Source organism: Eretmochelys imbricata, chromosome 4 (genome assembly GCF_965152235.1).
Source record: "Eretmochelys imbricata isolate rEreImb1 chromosome 4, rEreImb1.hap1, whole genome shotgun sequence".
Lineage (NCBI taxonomy): Eukaryota > Metazoa > Chordata > Testudines > Cheloniidae > Eretmochelys > Eretmochelys imbricata.
The window spans coordinates 47,171,054-47,189,980 of record NC_135575.1 but is presented as its reverse complement, the minus strand read 5'-3'; the positions used below and the strand labels follow the sequence as shown (position 1 = coordinate 47,189,980).

At 41.3% G+C, this 18,927-nt stretch overlaps 1 protein-coding gene across 2 annotated transcripts in view; it reads right to left on the bottom strand.

Moving 5' to 3' along the window:
• INTU (inturned planar cell polarity protein) overlaps positions 1-18,927 on the bottom strand; it is a 100,904-nt gene that overhangs the window by 26,214 nt on the left and 55,763 nt on the right. For both annotated transcript variants that reach the window (XM_077815202.1, XM_077815203.1), the window contains exons 6-8: positions 18,579-18,668; positions 16,983-17,060; positions 14,112-14,301 (exon numbers count right to left, since the gene is read on the bottom strand). In XM_077815202.1, coding sequence (XP_077671328.1) covers positions 14,112-14,301; positions 16,983-17,060; positions 18,579-18,668 — 358 coding nt within the window. The remainder of the gene's footprint in view (positions 1-14,111; positions 14,302-16,982; positions 17,061-18,578; positions 18,669-18,927) is intronic.

Here is an 18,927-nt window from a genome sequence, read left to right as displayed (position 1 = left end):
GTAGGGGGCTTCGCAAGCCGCACTTTAAAGGTAAAAGAGCTGCATGTGGCTCACAAGCCACAGTTTGGCCACCCCTGGCATATGCAATGGATCACCCAAATACTATGAGAGACCCTGCTTCAAAAAAGGGGGGAAAAAAAACCCCTAAGACCATACATACCCCTCATTGTCACCTACCACTCATGCTGGAACCCATATGTATTGTTAAACAGTTTCAACCATGCTCAGTGGAGACCACATCTTGCAAGAAGTCTTTCCTGAACCCCCTTTTCTGGTCTTCAAACAACCCCCCCCAACCTCTCTAAGCTCACTGTCAGAAGCAAGCTGCCCACAGACCAAGACACATCAACTCAAAGAGGCTCCAGCCCCTACCAGAACAACAGATGCAAAACCTGCAGACATATCTTCAGTGCTACAATGATCAATACGCGCCCCAACGTGCCCTTCAAGATCCATGGGTCCTACATATGCCTATCACAACATGGGGTGCACCTCACCGGTGCACTAAATGCCCCAATAACAACTATGTGGGTGAAACAGAACAATCACTACACTTTTGAATGAACTCTATACCAAAAAATGATAAAAGACAAAGACCACCATATCACACGTGGTTTTCATCTTGCAACATGTGTTAACATCTTATCAGTTCCACCCTTGTATTGTATCGGTTCCACCCTTGTGACACATTTGAGTGCCTTTCCCAGACCTGAACAAGAGCTTTGTGTAAGCTTGAATGATTGTGTCTTTTACCAACAGAAGCTAGTTCAATAAAAAGACATTACCTCACCCACCTTGTCTCTCCAATATCCTGAGACCAACAGGGCTACAACAACACTGCAAATAACCATTATTTATTACAGAAAAGAAAGAAAAAGTGGTGTGAAGCCCAGAAAGGAAAGATTATAAAAACAAAAGAGATTCAATAAATTACCTTTCAAAATGTGTATTAGGTCGCTGATTGACCATGTGCTAGAACTGAATATACTACACTGTCCAGCATATAACTGTTCTTTCCCTTTAAATTACAGGGGCATGGCTTTCGGAAGTGGGGTAGAGGGCAAAGGTGTGCAGCAGTACATGTATTTTTCATTCTGGTTAACACGTATAGTCCTTGGTGTAGAACATGTCAGATAAATTTTTCATGACCTGTATATATACACACTTCAAAAGATAACCCTGTATATATTATGTGAAGTGAAATGAACAAAAAAAGGGGGAGAAAATCAAATAGGTCCACTAAGCCTTACAGCTGTGCTTGGCTCATGGTATCAGACACTTCTTAAATCAAAATACAATGTAAAAATTATTACAGCATACCAAGTCCAGTAAAATGTGCACATTGATGAAGGTTATTTCAAGATTTTTTTCAATTGGAAATTGAACAGAGATATTTTTTCTACTAGCTGTAAAAAGACTGCTCCAAATTCGAGTTATTTTACTTAAAAATTGTGTCTGTCTTTTAAAAAAAACATTTATTTAATAGCCAGCTGCTTATGTGGCCATATTTTTGACTCCCTGGGTCTTGACATTCTTCCTACCAAAACAAAACCTTCAAGGTTTGCTTGTAAAAGTTAAGAATTTTTAAATAGGTGCTAAAAGAGGATGAGTGGGCTAGAAATATGCCCTGTTGTAAACATCAGAACAGGAGTTTTATTGAATTCACGCAATAAAGACCAAAAACAACGATCTTGATCTTTTAAAGTCAACATGCCATTTTCCAAGGTAGCAATCACCCTTCATTCTCCATTACAAAGGCTCTGTTTTGTCAATCTGATTCAGTGCAAGCTGCTGATTTCTTGTGGGCAGCTACAATGTTTAGGATACTACAGGGATTCAGTGTCTTTAGAGCTTCATTCTAGAACCACAGTAAATACTCACATTTAAGCCTTCAATTCATTTCCCTAACAACATTTTTGGAAATTGGTGTCCAGTTGTATAAACTGAAACCCCGCACTCCAAGTTCACATAAGATTGTGTACGTGCGGCTGGTACACATCTTATCTATGAGCAGATCTAATAGGTAAGTTCAAGTCATAATAAATTTTAAGGCCAGAAGGGATTATTATGAACAAATGCAGTATATAGTGGTAATAATATCTCCCTATTTCTACCTCATATTCCCCTGCTTATCCATCCATGGATCACATTTTTATTTGTTAGCCACTGCATCGTACAGGTAGTGCATATTTGGCTGGTTATTCATCATGACCCCTATGTCTCTGATTTCCAAAATACAGTCCCCATCCTATACGTGTGACCTGCATTCTTGGTTCCTGGATGAACAACCTTGCTGTTAGCTGTATTAAAGCAGATGTTGTTCCAATGAGCCTAGATCATGTGATCTAGAAAGATCACTCTGTAGAACAGATATGTCCTAATTAACTCTACCAATGTTAGTAGCACTGGCAAACTACCAGTAAGGATTTTTTATTTCCTTACGGATAACTGATAAAGATTTTGATATTGCATTTGTTCAAGAACAGATTCCTATAAAATCCCATCAGAAATGCCCCACAGTAATTTACAATTAGTTTGAGATCTATCAGTTAACTAAGTTGGACTTCATTTTATATGAAGTATACTGATTTTTTGCAGTGATAACTTTTTAATCAGAATTTTGTATGGTACTAAATCTTCTGAACAGCACAAGCTACAAGATACACCTTAAGATCAGCCTCTTTAGTCTATGTCCCAGGCAGTGATTCGTGGATCTGCTTCTTGACCCAGGTAGGGACTGACAACTCCTCTCTTCCTTCTCAACCAGGGAACTTAAGCACGCGTTCTGGTGGATGGGGATAAAAGACTGGCAGCTCTCAGCCTCATTTGTACACTGATCCCCTGACTCCAACAAAAAGCTGCCTTTAAATTTTGGCATAAGTTCCACTGCACATAAACAAGAAAGTGGTATATTAAAAATAATAAGGATATATCTCATTCAAATTTTCCCTACTACCTTTTCCTTTGTTTTCATAAGCCTATGGTTAAGTGGTAAAATAATATGCTTAATGGTTCCTGACATGTGTCTACTGCTGAATTAATTCCATGGTCCAAAATCTATCAACTAATCAGACTCTCCTTTAATCTAGGTTATTTTAGAAATGCTTATAATATATATGGTAGATAGTGGAAATAATTGTTGAATAAGACATCCTGGAAGCCATAATCAAGGGGTTTAATACTATAATTCCATTGATCTGACATCAGACTGGATTATAATTTTTTTTAAACTGAGTAGGATTTTCAAAATCAAAACAATTAAAAGTCATAGCAATAATAATGCTCGGCATGATCAAGAATAAAGCCATTGAATGTATGAGTGTGTTAGTAAAGCTACATGTCTGGTACAGTACTCCTGCAGCCCTCATTGTTCAATTAAATAGACATTTGTTCAGTTTAACATTTCAGATAAAAGGTTAAAATACTAAATTAGATGAAGTGCTTTTAAAAATTAATGAGTTTCCCTGCTGTCAGGGATACTGCTTTATAGGCTAGCAATGTTATAGATGACATATAGGAACTGAGATGCTTTAAGAGGTTATATGGTACAGTATGCAATTTTCACAGGTTTAAACAAGACTAAATTTATTGCTAAAAGTATCTCTATCATTTGGCATCATTATACTAAAAGAGAATCCGTATTACTTCATCCACCAAGCCATAAAATCCCCTACAGCACAGGTGGGCCGTAAGCATCCTTATCAGAAGTTAGGGGTTAATGACTTGTGTAGAGCAGGAATGTCTTTATGACACAGGATCATTTTAGACCATGTTCAATACAAGAAGTGTTCCTGTAGGTGGCAATGTACTGAAACACAAAAAAGATCTGCTTCTTCTCACTTGCATTCACGCTGTGATAACTGCTCCAAAATAGCCTGCTTTTCGTCATGTAATAAGAATCTTTTAAAGTGTTTGATTATGTATTTCTGTATAATGAGTTTCTTCATATTTTAAGGATATACAGTCTAAACTGGCATTATTTTGGAGATGCAAGTTATTTGACTGAAGATTTAGTAAATATTACATACACAAAAATCAGTGAAACAAGACATTTTAAACTAAAGTGGAGACAGTCTCTTCTGTAAAGTATATGTTTTGGTTTGGTTTTTAATACAATTAAATTGTATTAATTGTTTTTAATACTTTAGTTCATAGATAGTAGTGTGTGAAGGAGCGCAAAGGAAAGAGGCTATAGCCCGCAGAAGATATGCATGTCTTGCCATTACAGCACACCTATTTGATTGGATACAAAAGCGTTACATATTTAAAAATAAACATTTCCTACTTTACATATCTAGATATTCATTATTCAGGCTCTGAATTTGGTAGATATTTGTAGTTCATCTATACAATATTGGATTTTTTCTTCTTACAATTGGAATCTTTCCTTTGCATAACAGAATCTAAGAAAAGGTACAAAACATGAGAAAAAAGTGCAGCAGGCTGACGGGGGACAGAACATGACATATCTCTTCAGGGAGAGAGGCTGGGATTAGTGGCAGGGAAAATGCAGTGGCTGTGCCTGTTAACTATGTAGAACCCAGTGATTCAAGGGAAATCTTGTCACCAACCCCACAGATGCTGGGGCATTATATGCAGTGTGCTAGCTCCTTGCACATTGTCCGGATCTCCCTCTAGTCCTATGGTAGCATGACTGGCTCTATGGACAGGGTGACATTGGTTCTTTGTCTGCTGATACATGCTATCACCTATACCTTCTTGCTGGGAGTAGAAACCAGACACTGCAAATTCATGCTACAAGGAGCAGATTTAACTCAATGGGGACATAGATAGATTTCCAAGGGGAGCATGTGATCTCTAGAGTAACTGTTCCTCAGCTCTGCCAGGTCATCCCATCCCTGCCATTGAATCATGTATAATCTGGAATACCCTGTGGTCATACAGAGGAACTGCTGCCATTCGAGGAGGAAGGAGAAGAATGGCATATGGGTTTGTCTTTTCCATTATTGCTGCTCCATTGGCTTCTCTCCTCACTAGGAATGGGCAGTGGGTAGAGCCCCCCTTTGGGGAGGCTAGCCCCTGGCTCTACCCCTTCCACCCACGCCCTCCCCACAGCTGGAGCCCCGAGACCCCCTGCCGCCCCTCCAGCAGATCCACAAGCCTGCACTCCACCGGGAGTCCCCCCCTGAAGCACCCCCCCTTGGCTGGTGAAGCCAGGGCTAGCCACAGCCCAGAGCACCCCCTGCCCTGGCTGGCCGAAGTCCTGAGCTCCACCAGGAGGCCCGGGCTGGCCAAAGCCACGCCATGCCTCCCCTCCTCTCCCCAGACCCAACCCACCTTGGGGAAAAGCTTCTGTTACCTAAAAGACGCTTTTGATATGCCCCATGCAGGTTCCGGGATGGCCGAGGAAGCGGTATGTGCCTCCTAAACCACCCTGGAACTTGCATGGGGCATAATAAAACAAAAACTTCACCGCCAAACCCTGCAGCCGGAGGTCCGGGTGCCGCGGCTGCACCAGGGGAGGCAAAGCCTCCCCTGGCCTACTATACCCGCTGCCCATGTCACTAGTCATGAGAGGCCCCCTGTTTATTAGTAATATATTCTTTCTATTGGTGCCTTTTTCTCTACTTGTTAAATTTAACCCCGTCTCCTGCCCCACACCTGTAGAATCAACAAGGCGCAATAGTGAATGTCTTCCAGCAGAAGCACTGCACTCTGCATTGCATAGGTGCTAGAACTAGGGGTGCTACCGCACCCCCGGCTTGAAGTGGTTTATATCATGTACAGGGTTTAGTTTAGTTCAATGGCTCTCAGCACCTCCACTATACAAATTGTTCCAGCACCCCAGCTACATTGACTTGCTAAGGTAGCAGGGGGAAAAAATAGAAGAGAGCCATGATCTTGGGCCTCTGCTCCTAGCAGAAACTAACAAGAATTCCTGGAGTTAAGATTCTTAAAGCCACTGAGACTGATTCCCCAGCAGGGAGTACAACATAGCACGCATTTCGTGAAACTACATGGGTCTCTTACCATCAGCTTCTTTTGAGTGAATATATAAAAATACAGCCAAATCAAGCTTTACAACTCCATGAGGTAATTAGGTAGGTGAGCATGGATCTGTAATTAAATACCTTCACGGGGGCAGACTGATAAGGGACTTTTTTTTTCCAAATATGTAGTCAACATGTAGTCAAGCTCACTACTGTAGGGAAATGTGCTCTAGCATGGGAGAGCGTACAGGGTTGAAAGTCAGAATACCTGTGTTCCATACCCAGCTTTGCCACTTAGTTGCTATATAACCATTTGGCATTCATTTAACTGCTCTCTGCTTCCATGTTCCCATTTACAGATTGGGTATAATCATGCTTACCCATCTTTCAAAAACATTTTGAGGTCTGTGGAAGAAGAGAGGCATGTGCAAAATATTTTATTATTTATTATCTTCACAATGCTACCCCAAGCTGATTAGCAACACAACCATTTTATCCAGATTAATCTTAAACCATCTGTTTTAGGGCTTGCTGGCGAAGTGAATTAGAGGGTTGTGATTTGTAAAGTGCTCTAATTGGCCTGTGTAGACCCTCTTGGCACATTCTAAAATGTGTTAACAGGACAATCAGAGTGCAACATGTTAGGGTATGTTACAAATCACACCCCTCTGGCATGCTTTGCTGTGCCATGTAGACAAGGCAATAGAATCAAAAGCTCCAGGAATGCTGCTGTGCGAAAGAGGTGCAGATACTAAAAGAAACCTTTGAAGAAGGCAGAAAGAAGCAGCTATTGATCCAATAAAGTGAGGAAGCACCTTGCATTGAAGCTAAAAAATAATTAGAAAAAAACAATACAAACTCTAAAGGAAGGAAAAATTGGAAGCATTATTAAAAAACACCAAGCTAGCCTAAGAAGAAGGAAAAAAGACACCCACGGGCCATAGAATTAGGGCATTTTCTGTAACACCAGTAAGCCACATTTAGGGTATGTCTACACTGCAATGTAAGCCTGGGCTCAGAGTCAGGCTCCTTCTGTCTATACACAAATCTCTGACTCAGGCTTGCACTGAGAGTTCTAGGGCCTCACAGAGGTGGAGGGTCTGAGCTCAAGTCCAGCCAGTACCCCAAGTTCAAGCCCTATTGTTTTGCCGTGTGGATGCAGCCACATTGGACTCGGGCCCTGGGAGTCTACCAATGCTATCCCACAATCCCACAGGATGGTGTTATTTGTCCTCTCTATCCCACTTCCTATTCCAGGAAATGCAGACAACCTGCCTTTGCTCAAGAACAGCTCAGTGTTTAGGCACTTCCATTTTATTTTGGCAGCTGAGCTGCAAACATTTTGAGATCTGTGGAAGAAGAGAGGCATGTGCAAAACATTTTATTATTTATTATCCTCAGAATGCCTCTCTATGCCGATTAGCAACACAACCATTTTATCCAGATTAATCTTAAACTGACTGTTTTAGGGTTTGTTTGAACCTTTTCCTGAGTTTGCAATGGCCACTGACCAGAAGTCCTTTGCCAAGCATACAGATTCCTGGTTGAGGGAGCATAGTGCGATTTTGGTGACTCTCTGGTGTGAGGTGAGCAAAACATTTGATATTAGTAAGAGTGCCATGAATGGTTATGCCTAACAGCAAATAGAGAAGAAACTGGTAGCATTGGAAATTTACCAGACTAGTGACCAGTGCAGGGAGCAATTAAGTGGCTCAAGACAGAAAGCTGCAAAGCCAGGGACCAGAATTGCATTTCTGGGAACTCATCATCATCAAGCCAGTTTTACAAGGACTTTGGCAGTGCTGGGTACTGCACTTCACATGGAGCCAACAGTGATGTATGATGACCTAGTCAGCCAGGATGGTGACCTGCTGACCCCAGAATCTAACATGGGAAGAGATGGGATCCAGCAGCAAGAGCCGGATGAGGCCACCAAAGTGACTCTGGTAATGAAACTGGTCCCTGAGGAGGCTTTGCTGCAGGAACAGCTGCAGCACATCCTGGGCCATACTTGAAGGAACTTTCTGATGGCTCACTGGAAGAGCAGTGCACCGTGGAACTAGCAGCAGAAAAGGAAGAGGCAGAAGTTTCCCTGGATCTGGTAAGTTTTTGGCTCAGTTTTTGTGTTTATTCATATAGTTACAGTATGAACCAATGCAAAAAGTTATTACAAGCCCTAGGTAGCAGTGTGTATCTGCTAATGGCAGATTGCACACCAGCGCCTTGGTGTTCCCTCCCCGACCCACCAAATGGAATTCAAAATCGAAACACGCGAACAGTGAAATAAGCCTCTAAAAGTGAAGTTTTACTTGAAAAGCACAATTTTAGCAAGGAGATTCCAGTTTGTTAAAAATAAGAACCTTATATTGTCTTTCCTGTTAGCACGGTGCTCCGTACCTACTTAATGGTGTAATAACCCACCAGTGAACTGGGGGAGGGAGGTTGAAATGTAGTCCATTTATAACTGTACAGTAGTCCATTTCAGTTAACTGTAGTCCATGTGGTTGATGTGCGATGAAATCATTTGTCTGAAATACATCTGGGGGTTTGAATACAGTCCAGAAATGTGCCAGAAATGGGGGCTTGGGGATGGGGGGAGGAAGGGAGTTGCCAGCGGAGTTCTATATGTTTGCATGCAGTCATAAAAGTATATACCAGAAGCTGTGGAGAGGCACCAACCCACATGGATGCTAAAGCAACATCTTGTTGATTCCCTCATGAATTTTGCCCCAATCCCAGGTACTGATAGCTGCAAACTTTTCCTGTAGCGGAACCTCCAGATAAGTAGTCACATTTCAGGGAAGGGCATATTTTTCAGGGCCACCTCGGTAGCTGACCAGCTCTCTCCACTCATAGCAGTGCTGTTCACTCACCACATGTTTGAATGTTTCAGTGGCATACCTGGCTGTCTTCCTACTGGCAGATTTGAATAAAACCTCTTTTTGTCAATTGGGAACCCAAGAACTGTTACATCTTCCAAAATGTGGAATGCCTGAAATGATAGAGGAGGCTTATGTAGAACACCATGGCAACCGCTCTCCCCCAAATCCCAAATTGGACTGCAATTAAAAAAAAGAGAAAAAAAAGCAGCTGTGATTTTTAACTTACCATTATCTGTGCACGTCTTTCACTGCTATTAACTCGATAGTGTCCAGGGAACTTCTGTGGTTTGACGCGTAAGTCTAACCATATAAAGTACATTTTTACAAAAGTAACGTTCTGTGTCCTTGAAGTTTCAAAAGGAATTTTTCTGAGACAATAACCTTCTGTGTCTTGTCTGCTTCCAGGACCATTGACTTTTACAGACCATAGTACCCTGACAGCTTGCCCATGGGTGGGCCATGCAATCAAGCCCTAACAGCAGACAGATAGGCCAAATGTACCCCATGCAGTCCCACACACTGAACCCCTCCACCCTGCTGCCCTGGTGCCCAGAGTGCGGTAAATGTGTAAGGAAGGGAAAGGAGAATGAGAGGCCAGGGGACACGCAACAGTAGGGGATTTCCATCTTGGAAACTGTTTCACTGTTTGCTCTTGTTCATGCACTTTGTTTATGATTTTGTTAAAGTTTTGGTGTTATTGGTGTGTTTTGGTGTCCTAATAGCAGGTGACTTGCCTGGCAATGGTTTAATATTGTGGTTTTCTAATAAATGTTTGAAAACAAAGGTTTTTATTCTAATACAAAATGTTATTACCACCACAGCATCACTTCATATGTGTATTTCAAATAATAAAGACAAACACATGATAAGGGACAACTTGGAAGTTGTATGCAAACACTATTTATTTCTCAATACAGATATCTACATGAATCCGTAAGTGTAAATCCAAAGTTCTTCCCCTCTCCTGCCCCCATTTCATAAATGGTCATGTCTTTCAGAAGTACAATGTATGACAATCAACCCCCCACATCTTTTCTAATGCAAGCATTGCACAAAGCACATTCATAAACGTACTATTCTCCCTCTGCCATTGGCCCATGGATATCCATGATGTGGGAGCACAAAGCATCTGTAATTTGTGTTGCCTGGGTACTTTCTGGCTGAGTGTACCAGTTCAGCAGTCTATCACTATCACAGATTAATCTGGAGGAAAATGGCTCACCTTTGGCTTCATAAAGATTGTGAAGAGCAGAGCAAGCCATAGTAATGCGGACAGCATTGATGACACGGGAATCCAAACTGTCAGTAGGCAGTGCCAGCGGGATTTCAATCTGCCAAACACACATTCAGCCAGCATTCTACTCCCACTTAGAGTGTAATTAAACCTTCTTTTGTTTCTGAGATTATAAGCCAAGGGAAAAGGGAGTACATGAGGTCTCCAAAAACAACAGTGGGTGGGAACAGTAACTCCATTTATGAACAATGTGATTTGGTGGAAGACAGTCCCAGCCTGTCCATTAATATAGACTTCTGACTAGCAGAAAATCCTGGTATCATGAACTTCTACAGTGCAGCCTCTGTGGTCCTCTAGGGCCTGCATCACAATGGAGTAATACCCCTTGTAGTTTATATACTCACGTGCTCTTTGAGGAGGACAACCAATGGGCATGAATCCCATTGATGGCTCAGGCACAGTTTGGAAACCTCATTCTCTCAAAGCCAGCAATTACTTCAGGTACATCTTTTATGCCTGCCACCTTGGGGTAAATCGCACACCTGATTGCCTCAGAAGCTTCTGCCATTACTTTACCCACATATGATTTTACAGCACCAAACTGGTTGGCAATGGACCTGTATCAGTCTGCGGTAACCACTTCCTGATGGCTATAGTAACCTGCATGGCCACCCTCATGCGTGTCTTGTTGCTGCAGGGTCAGGACAAGCTGCTCACAAAGCTCTGGAAATGTAGCTTTCTTCATGCAAAAGTTCTGGACCCGCTGCTGGCCATTCCAGGTCTGCATGACTATATGGTCCCAGCAGTCTGTTCTTGTGGCCCTGCTCAAAAACCACCTGTCTATTCAGGGGGCATCAGCGGCTGGACTGTGTCATGAGCAGCACCAGCCAGTTTGAGTCTACCATGTCTGTGTCCTCCCCCATCATTAGTTCTGTCAGGTGTCATTGGTGGGTCAGCAAACACAGCTGGAACGTCTACCAGCGACTCATGGAAGCTTTGCCTGTTTCCTCAAACAAGAGTGAAAGTGCAAGCAAGGCAAGTTCTTCTACTCGCAATGCCTCCAGGTTGCTGGCTCCGGTTGCTTGGAGCATGCAGACCAAAATGACGGCTTGGCAGGATGTACTGGTGTGCTGCTCAAACTTCCTGTGACGCACGGGGATGGACAGTCAAGTTTTCCCACACTGTGCCATGAATAAAGGGCAGCAGCAGTCACATTTTGGGAGGGTGCTTGGAAGTCTGAGATATGATTGGTTGGACTTGGATGTGTATACTGTGGTGTGGATGTTGGTACCCGGCATTGAAAATTTCTCAACCTAGGGTCAGCAATCAGTGTAGACACTCAAGCCCTGGATTCTCAAACCCAAGGTTTGCTGATTTAAGTTGCTTTCATTGCAATGTGGATATACCCTTAGACTCTTGCTTTAGTGCTTTGTCAAAGAACTTCTTGTGGCTGCCCTTCATACCTTCAGGACAGGAACAGAGCAGTGTCTGGCCACAGCTACTGACGTTCATTTGACAGAATATGCCTTATCAGGACCTTGGGGTTGTAGGCCTGATAGATAGCAGCTATGACAGATGAAGTCCAACAGTCACAGTGCATATATATATACACATATAATCAATGGATATGTCAGTCAAGAAAATCAAAATTTACACAGGACATAAAGATCAAAACATATTGTAGTACTGCCTGTGATGGGATACTTAGACTTCTGTAATGCATTTGACTTAGTATTGCATAACATTTTGATTAACAAAAATAGAATGATATAAAATTAACAGGGCACACCTGAAATGGATTAAAAGCTGGCTAGCTGATAGGTCTCAACATGTAATTGCAAATGGGGAATCATCCTTGAGTTGAGTGTTTACTTGTGGATTCCTGCAGGAATCTATTCTTGGCCCTATGCTATTTACATTTTTATCAATGACCTGGAAGAAAACATAAAATCATCACTGATAAAGTTTGCAGATGACAACAAAAATTGGGGAATGGTAAATAATGAAGATGACAAGTTACTAATGCACAGCAATCTGGATTGCTTGCTAAACTGGGAACTAGCAAACAATATGTAGTTTATTATAGCTAAATGTAAATGTTTACATCTAGGAACAAAGATTGTAGGCCATATTTACAGGATGGGAGACTCTATCCTGGGAAACAATTTACCTAGGGTTGTGGTGGATTCTCTATCACTAACAATTTTTAAATCAAGATTGGATGTTTTTCTAAAAGATATTCTCTAGGAATTATTTTGGGGAAGTTCTATGGCCTGTGGTATACAGGAGATCAGACTAGATGATCACAATGTTCCCTTCTGGCCTTGGAATCTACAAAACCAAATAAAGATGAAGAAGAAAAAGATGGAAAGTGGTAGCCCAAATAAGAAACATTTGTTTTTGTTTTTAAAGATCCACTCTACTGTTTTCTTTTAACACATATTTTTATTTTATACCCTAATTAGTCAGACCCTTGCCTGCTTTTAGAGGCCTAAAGAAAGGTTGCGCATAACAAAGGAAATTGGTCTTTTACTTTTAGAGAGAAAATGTAATAAAATGTATACTGCCATCAAACAGGGGTTATTTCATTTGTATTTAGTGCTCAGATATAAAGTTGGGCTTCTTGACCTCTGTAAAATCAGATTAGAATGTTTCTCTCCTTCCTTAGTTACAGTTCCATAGTTAACAGCAGACGCAAGATGAGGTAAAACAGAAACAAATTAGTTAGTCTAATGTAAAACTATGAGCTAAGTTTATACAAAAACAAGTGTTTATTCAAAAAACAAAACAAGAGCTGACCTATATACACACAATATAAAGAAAAACATATGTCAGGAATATCTTTTCTCACCAAAACACAATTACTCATCTTTACCCTAAATGCGCTTCCATAAAATGTCTTCCCAAAACTCTCTCCAAATATTAGGTTCTTTCTACACTGCAAAATTTACTATGTTGGGGCAAGATTGTGTGCCAACTACATTACAGCACAGTTTTAACTTCATATGTGGGAAGAACCAAATCATGTTGGGACCATATTACAGAACCTGCGCACCCACAAAGGCGAGACAAAACGGTTGTGTTCCTGATGTATTATAACACATTGCTCCAACACAGTAAATTCTGCAGTGTAGACAGGAGGCAAGCTGTAGAAAAGGTGATGGTAGGGCTTATGGAAATAGATTAAAGTCTAGTAATTGGCTTTTGATTACAAAATTATTCTTGAAGTTCTTTTTCTTTATATAGTGATTTTCCTTCTGTTTTGGGGGAATTTCCAATATCCCCCACTTAAATCTTTCAGATCGTTTCAGGAAGAAGAGGTTCAGATGTAAGACTCCAAGCTCTCTACGCTATACAGAATATTTCACCTTTTCTCTTCTACCCTCCACCACCTTGCAGTTTAGTACAGAAAACCAAAAATCCTTTCTGTGTAGCTCTCGGCTCCTGCCTGAATCTGGGGGGAATTAGATACAGAAAAATGATGCATTGAAGCTGCACCAGTGTGTTGCACACAAATGTCATGTGGCCATCTCTTCAGATTCTACAGCAGCTGGCTGCAACTCTCCTGCAACACAAGCTGCTCAAATAAAAATATGACATTAAAGATTAGAAGACTGCCTACTGGAAAAATGTTTAAATGGTAGAACGAAACAAACACATGTACCATCAATTGTTTTTTCTACTATAATTGCTACATATTGCAGATGTTTTTGTTAAACAAGGCCTTAACTCCTTTTTAGTTCATCTTCTCTTCCTACCTGATTCTGGAGTGAAGACACTAAGCTGTATTTACAGCAGCATGCTGTTGATTATGAAAATGTATGTGGGGTTCCAAATTCAGCATTACTGCTCCATAGAAGGATCTGGTAGAAAGAAATGATGGCCTGGAACAGGGGAAGCCTTTGTTTAAATTACATCTTAGAAATAACAGCAAAAGCTACCTTGGAAAGGAACACAGAAAATGGTGTGTAAAGAAATTGCTTTTGTCAAATGTTTACCCTGTCACGTAAAAGTCCTTCTTAAGAGATTTGTAAAGGAGATTACCTTGATTTCTTGTGGCAGCGTTAACCAGCGTACCCCTGGGAGATTGTCTAAAAGCAATGCACTGCAGCCATCATAGTGCTGAGCACTGGGGCTGGCGTTCGAGTTGAGTCTGGCAGGCTGAATTGCTCGCTGGAAGAACAGGTTGAAAAAATGATCCAAGCGGGAAATGTTTTCCACCTGGCAAAAAGCACTGAACAAATATGAACTGGAAGTTAGAATAACATCGAGAGACTGGTACCTTGTTTGTATAATTGTCTATGTTATAGCAGATGCTTCAAAGCAGGATACTCCATTTGGATTAAAACAAAACAAACAAACAAAAACCACACAGTGTTAAACAACAAAAAACACAAGGTTGTTACCCAGAATAAAAATAGGTTTGCTTGGAAAACAACTGGTACTTCTTAATACCAATAGTTCTGCAGTTTACATCTTACAGCAAATTGCAGATTTTGAAATAAGGCTCTAAAATACATTCATCTCTTTGGTGACCTGGATGACTCTACCTGCTCCTTTTCTTTAGACATTTAATTATTTTTAGTGTACCTGCCATTGTTGACTATTGTTTAATTGATGTCAACCAAAACAATTTTAAATAAAAAAGATTATACTATAGCATGTTCTTCATATTACCTTCAGAAAATGAGAAAAAATTTCTACTATTCCAAATGTCTACTAAAGTTGTACAAAAATAAACTGATTTATCCATCATATTCAGTGTTTGATTCTTTTCGGAGATACATGTACATAGCTGCCAGTATATCTTTGAAAATTGCCAATGTATAAGAAGTGGTGTGTACATGCTTATTGGAGTAAACAGGAGACCCGATGTCATGTCAAATTATTCTGCCTAGAACACAACACATATATTTTTTTGCTATTTAACACAGGAATAGAAATAACTATTATGATTTTCACACTGAAATTAATACAGTTAATACTAACAGTTAATTAATACAGTTAATACTAACATCGGCCCTTGGCATTTTTATTGAAAACTGAAGTAGTATTCAAAATGTGCTAGGTGATTCTGAACACAGAGGAAGACAGTCCCTGCCTCAAATAAAGTTAAAAATTATGGACTGTACATTATAATAACAATCTAATAATGTGATCCACCTAAAAGTCTAGAAGAATAGGTCCCAGTGGCTTCAATGGACCTTCTGACATGTCTAAAGTTAAGCACACGTATAAGTCTTTGCATGATCGGGACCAAAGCTGTTTAAAAAAAAATACTGCTTATCAAAGAAGGTTAAAAGAATTGTACTAGTGTAAGGCTGAAACAAAAACAGACAACAACATACAGACATCAGGCTTCCAGTGCAATAGAATCCCCAGTGCAAAGCCATGTAAATACAAAAAGCAAAACACTTGGTATAAAAGCTTGCTCTGTCTGAGACCTCAGCTCTTGCCTCCTAATGCCTCTACTCTACTTGCGCTACATTGATGACACCTTCATCATCTGTACCCATGGAAAAGAAGCCCTTGAGGAATTCCACCATGATTTCAACAATTTCCATCCCACCATCAACCTCAGCCTGGACCAGCCCACACAAGAGATCCACTTCCTGGACACTATGGTGCTAATAAGCGATGGTCACATAAACACCACGCTATACCGGAAACCTACTGACCACTATACTTACCTACATGCCTCAGCTTTCATCCAGACCACACCACATGATCCATTGTCTACAGCCAAGCTCTACGATACAACCGCATTTGCTCCAACCCCTCAGACAGAGACAAACACCTACAAGATCTCTGTCAAGCATTCTTACAACTACAATACCCACCTGCTGAAGTGAAGAAACAGATTGACAGAGCCAGAAGAGTACCTAGAAGTCACCTACTACAGGACAGGCCTAACAAAGAAAATAACAGAACGCCACTAGTCGTCACCTTCAGCCCCCAACTAAAACCTCTCCAACACATTATCAAGGATCTACAACCTATCCTGAAGGACGACCCATCACTCTCACAAATCTTGGGAGACAGGCCAGTCCTTGCCTACAGACAGCCCCCCAACCTGAAGCAAATACTCACCAGCAACTACATACCACACAACAGAACCACTAACCCAGGAACCTATCCTTGCAACAAAGCCCGTTGCCAACTGTGCCCACATATCTATTCAGGGGACACCATCACAGGGCCTAATCACATCAGCCACACTATCAGAGGCTCGTTCACCTGCACATCTACCAATGTGATATATGCCATCATGTGCCAGCAATGCCCCTCTGCCCTGTACATTGGCCAAACCAGACAGTCTCTACATAAAAGAATAAATGGACACAAATCAGACATCAGGAATTATAACATTCAAAAACCAGTAGGAGAACACTTCAATCTCTCTGGTCACTTGATTACAGACCTAAAAGGTGCAATTCTTCAACAAAAAAACTTCAAAAACAGACTCCAGCGAGAGACTGCTGAATTGGAATTAATTTGCAAACTGGACACCATTACATTAGGCTTGAATAATGACTGGGAGTGGATGTGTCATTACACAAAGTAAAACTATTTCCCCATGTTTATTCCCCCCCTCCACTGTTCCTCACATGTTCTTGTCAACTGCTGGAAATGGCCTACCTTGATTATCACTACAGAAGGTTTTTCTCTCCTGCTGTTAATAGCTCACCTGATCACTCTGGTTACAGTGTGTGTGGTAACACCCACTGTTTCATGTTCTCTGTGTATATAAAATCTCCCCACTGTATTTTCCACTGTATGCATCCGATGAAGTGAGCTGTAGCTCATGAAAGCTTACGCTCAAATAAATTTGTCAGTCTCTAAGGTGCCACAAGTACTCCTTCTCTTTTAACCTCAAAATTAGTTATTAAAAATAAATCCTTTGGAAGCACTTACCTGTCCAAAGAACCATACATAAATTTTAAGGTTCTGACAACATCTGTAATCATGTTCCTTAGCTGAGAAAGAGGCACACTAGCAAAACAAAACAAAATAAAAAAACAGTTTAAACTGTGTTTACAATATGATGAAATGCATCACGGATAAAGAGAGGGTGAATTTCTTTTTTGCTGCTGGCCTCACTGATTCACAATTTCTAACCCGCACACAAAATAGAATAGCAGGGTCTGCTCTGGGAGCAGGGTCAGACCCACCTCCGGGAACCTCTCCTGGTTGTAGGAAGCTCTGCTGCTGTTGTCTGGGAGAGACCCCAATTATCATCCCCTTCCCAGCATATGGAGAGGCTGCGGCCCCAGCTGTCAGCCCAAAACCCAGGCGGAAAGGCTGCGACCCCAGCTGTCACACCCCCATTCTCCCAAGTGGAGAGGCTGCAGCCCCAGCTGTCAGCCCCCAGCCTGGGTGGAGAGGCTGCGGCCCAAATTGTCACCCCCTTCCCCTGCACAAAGAGACTACAGCTCACACTGTCACCCCTCCCTCCAATGCATAAAGGCTGCGGCTTGAGCTGTCACCCCTACCCCGCGTGGAAAGACTGTGGCTCGAGCTGTCACCCCACATTGCGGAGAGGCTGCGGGCCTAACTGTCAGTCCCGGACCCAGGTGGGAAGCTTCCAGGAAAACATGGACGTATGGTAACCCACCTTCCCATACCCTGAGACCTTCACTTCTGCACAGCTGCTGGTGGTGGCGCTGACTTTAAAGCTTGGTGCCCAGCCAGCAGCCACTGCTCTCTGGCTGCCCAGCTCTGAAGGCAGTGCCCTAGCCAGCAGCAGCGCAGAAGTAGGGATGGCAATCCCACAATCCCCCTACATAACCTTACAGCCCCCCAAAAACCCTCTTTTGGGTCAGGACCCCCATGATTACGACACTGTGAAATTTCAGATGTAAACATCTGAAACTGTGAAACGGACTATTTTAAAAATCCAATGACCATAAAATTGACCAAAATGGACTGTGAATTTGGTAGGGCCCTACACATACGCTACATACTTAAATAGTAATATACAGTAGTTTTCCTTTAAGTGGCTTACTCCTGGTCACACAAAGATCGGTGGTGGAGCTGGGAAAAAGAACTTGGGAGTTCCTGCCTCCCAGACAATGCACTCACTATTATTGTTATTTGTATAGCAGTAGCACCTAAAGACCCCAATCAGGATTGCAGCCCCGTTGTGCTAAACTCTGTATACTTAGATAAAGAATAGAATCCCTGCTGTAAAGAGATTGCAATCCAAATCGGATACATCACATTAACTATAATTTTTTTCCACACAAATAGCAGTTTTTGTTCAGGGGATTTCAAATATTCATAAAAGTCACAATTTTTTTCAGTGATAAACTAGTTCTGTCAAGTTCTTGGCAGTGATTTTCCATACACCGCAAGCTGAATAATTCCTACATAGGTGCAGAGTTACCAGCCATACAACTGAAAACATAGCTTTATACATATATTAAAGTGATATAAGAAAGTTACTATTCCCAGGTCTTTGCACATTTCAATAATCTTCTAAAAAATAAACATGCTATGTTTAAAACTCACCTTTCTGCAGGAAGGCCAATCACAAGCAACTTGTCAGATTCTTTCCAGTAAACCACCTGAACCAGTTTCCCACACAAAAACAGGGATGAGCTAGAAAAATAAAGCCAGAAAAAAATGTTTACTTAGGCTTTATGAAGGGTCATCATTTATTCTGAATGTTAATATATAAAGCTTTATGCTCACTTAAATACTGAGTATTCAGCTGGGTCACACAATTGCATTTATAATTATGGAATTTGAAGTGCACGCTCTACAAGTTATTTGTCAGGTAATCATCTACTGTTCAATAGATTTTTTAAACAAATTGATAGGGATAATGGGAAAACATAACAATAAGATCTATTTCTTA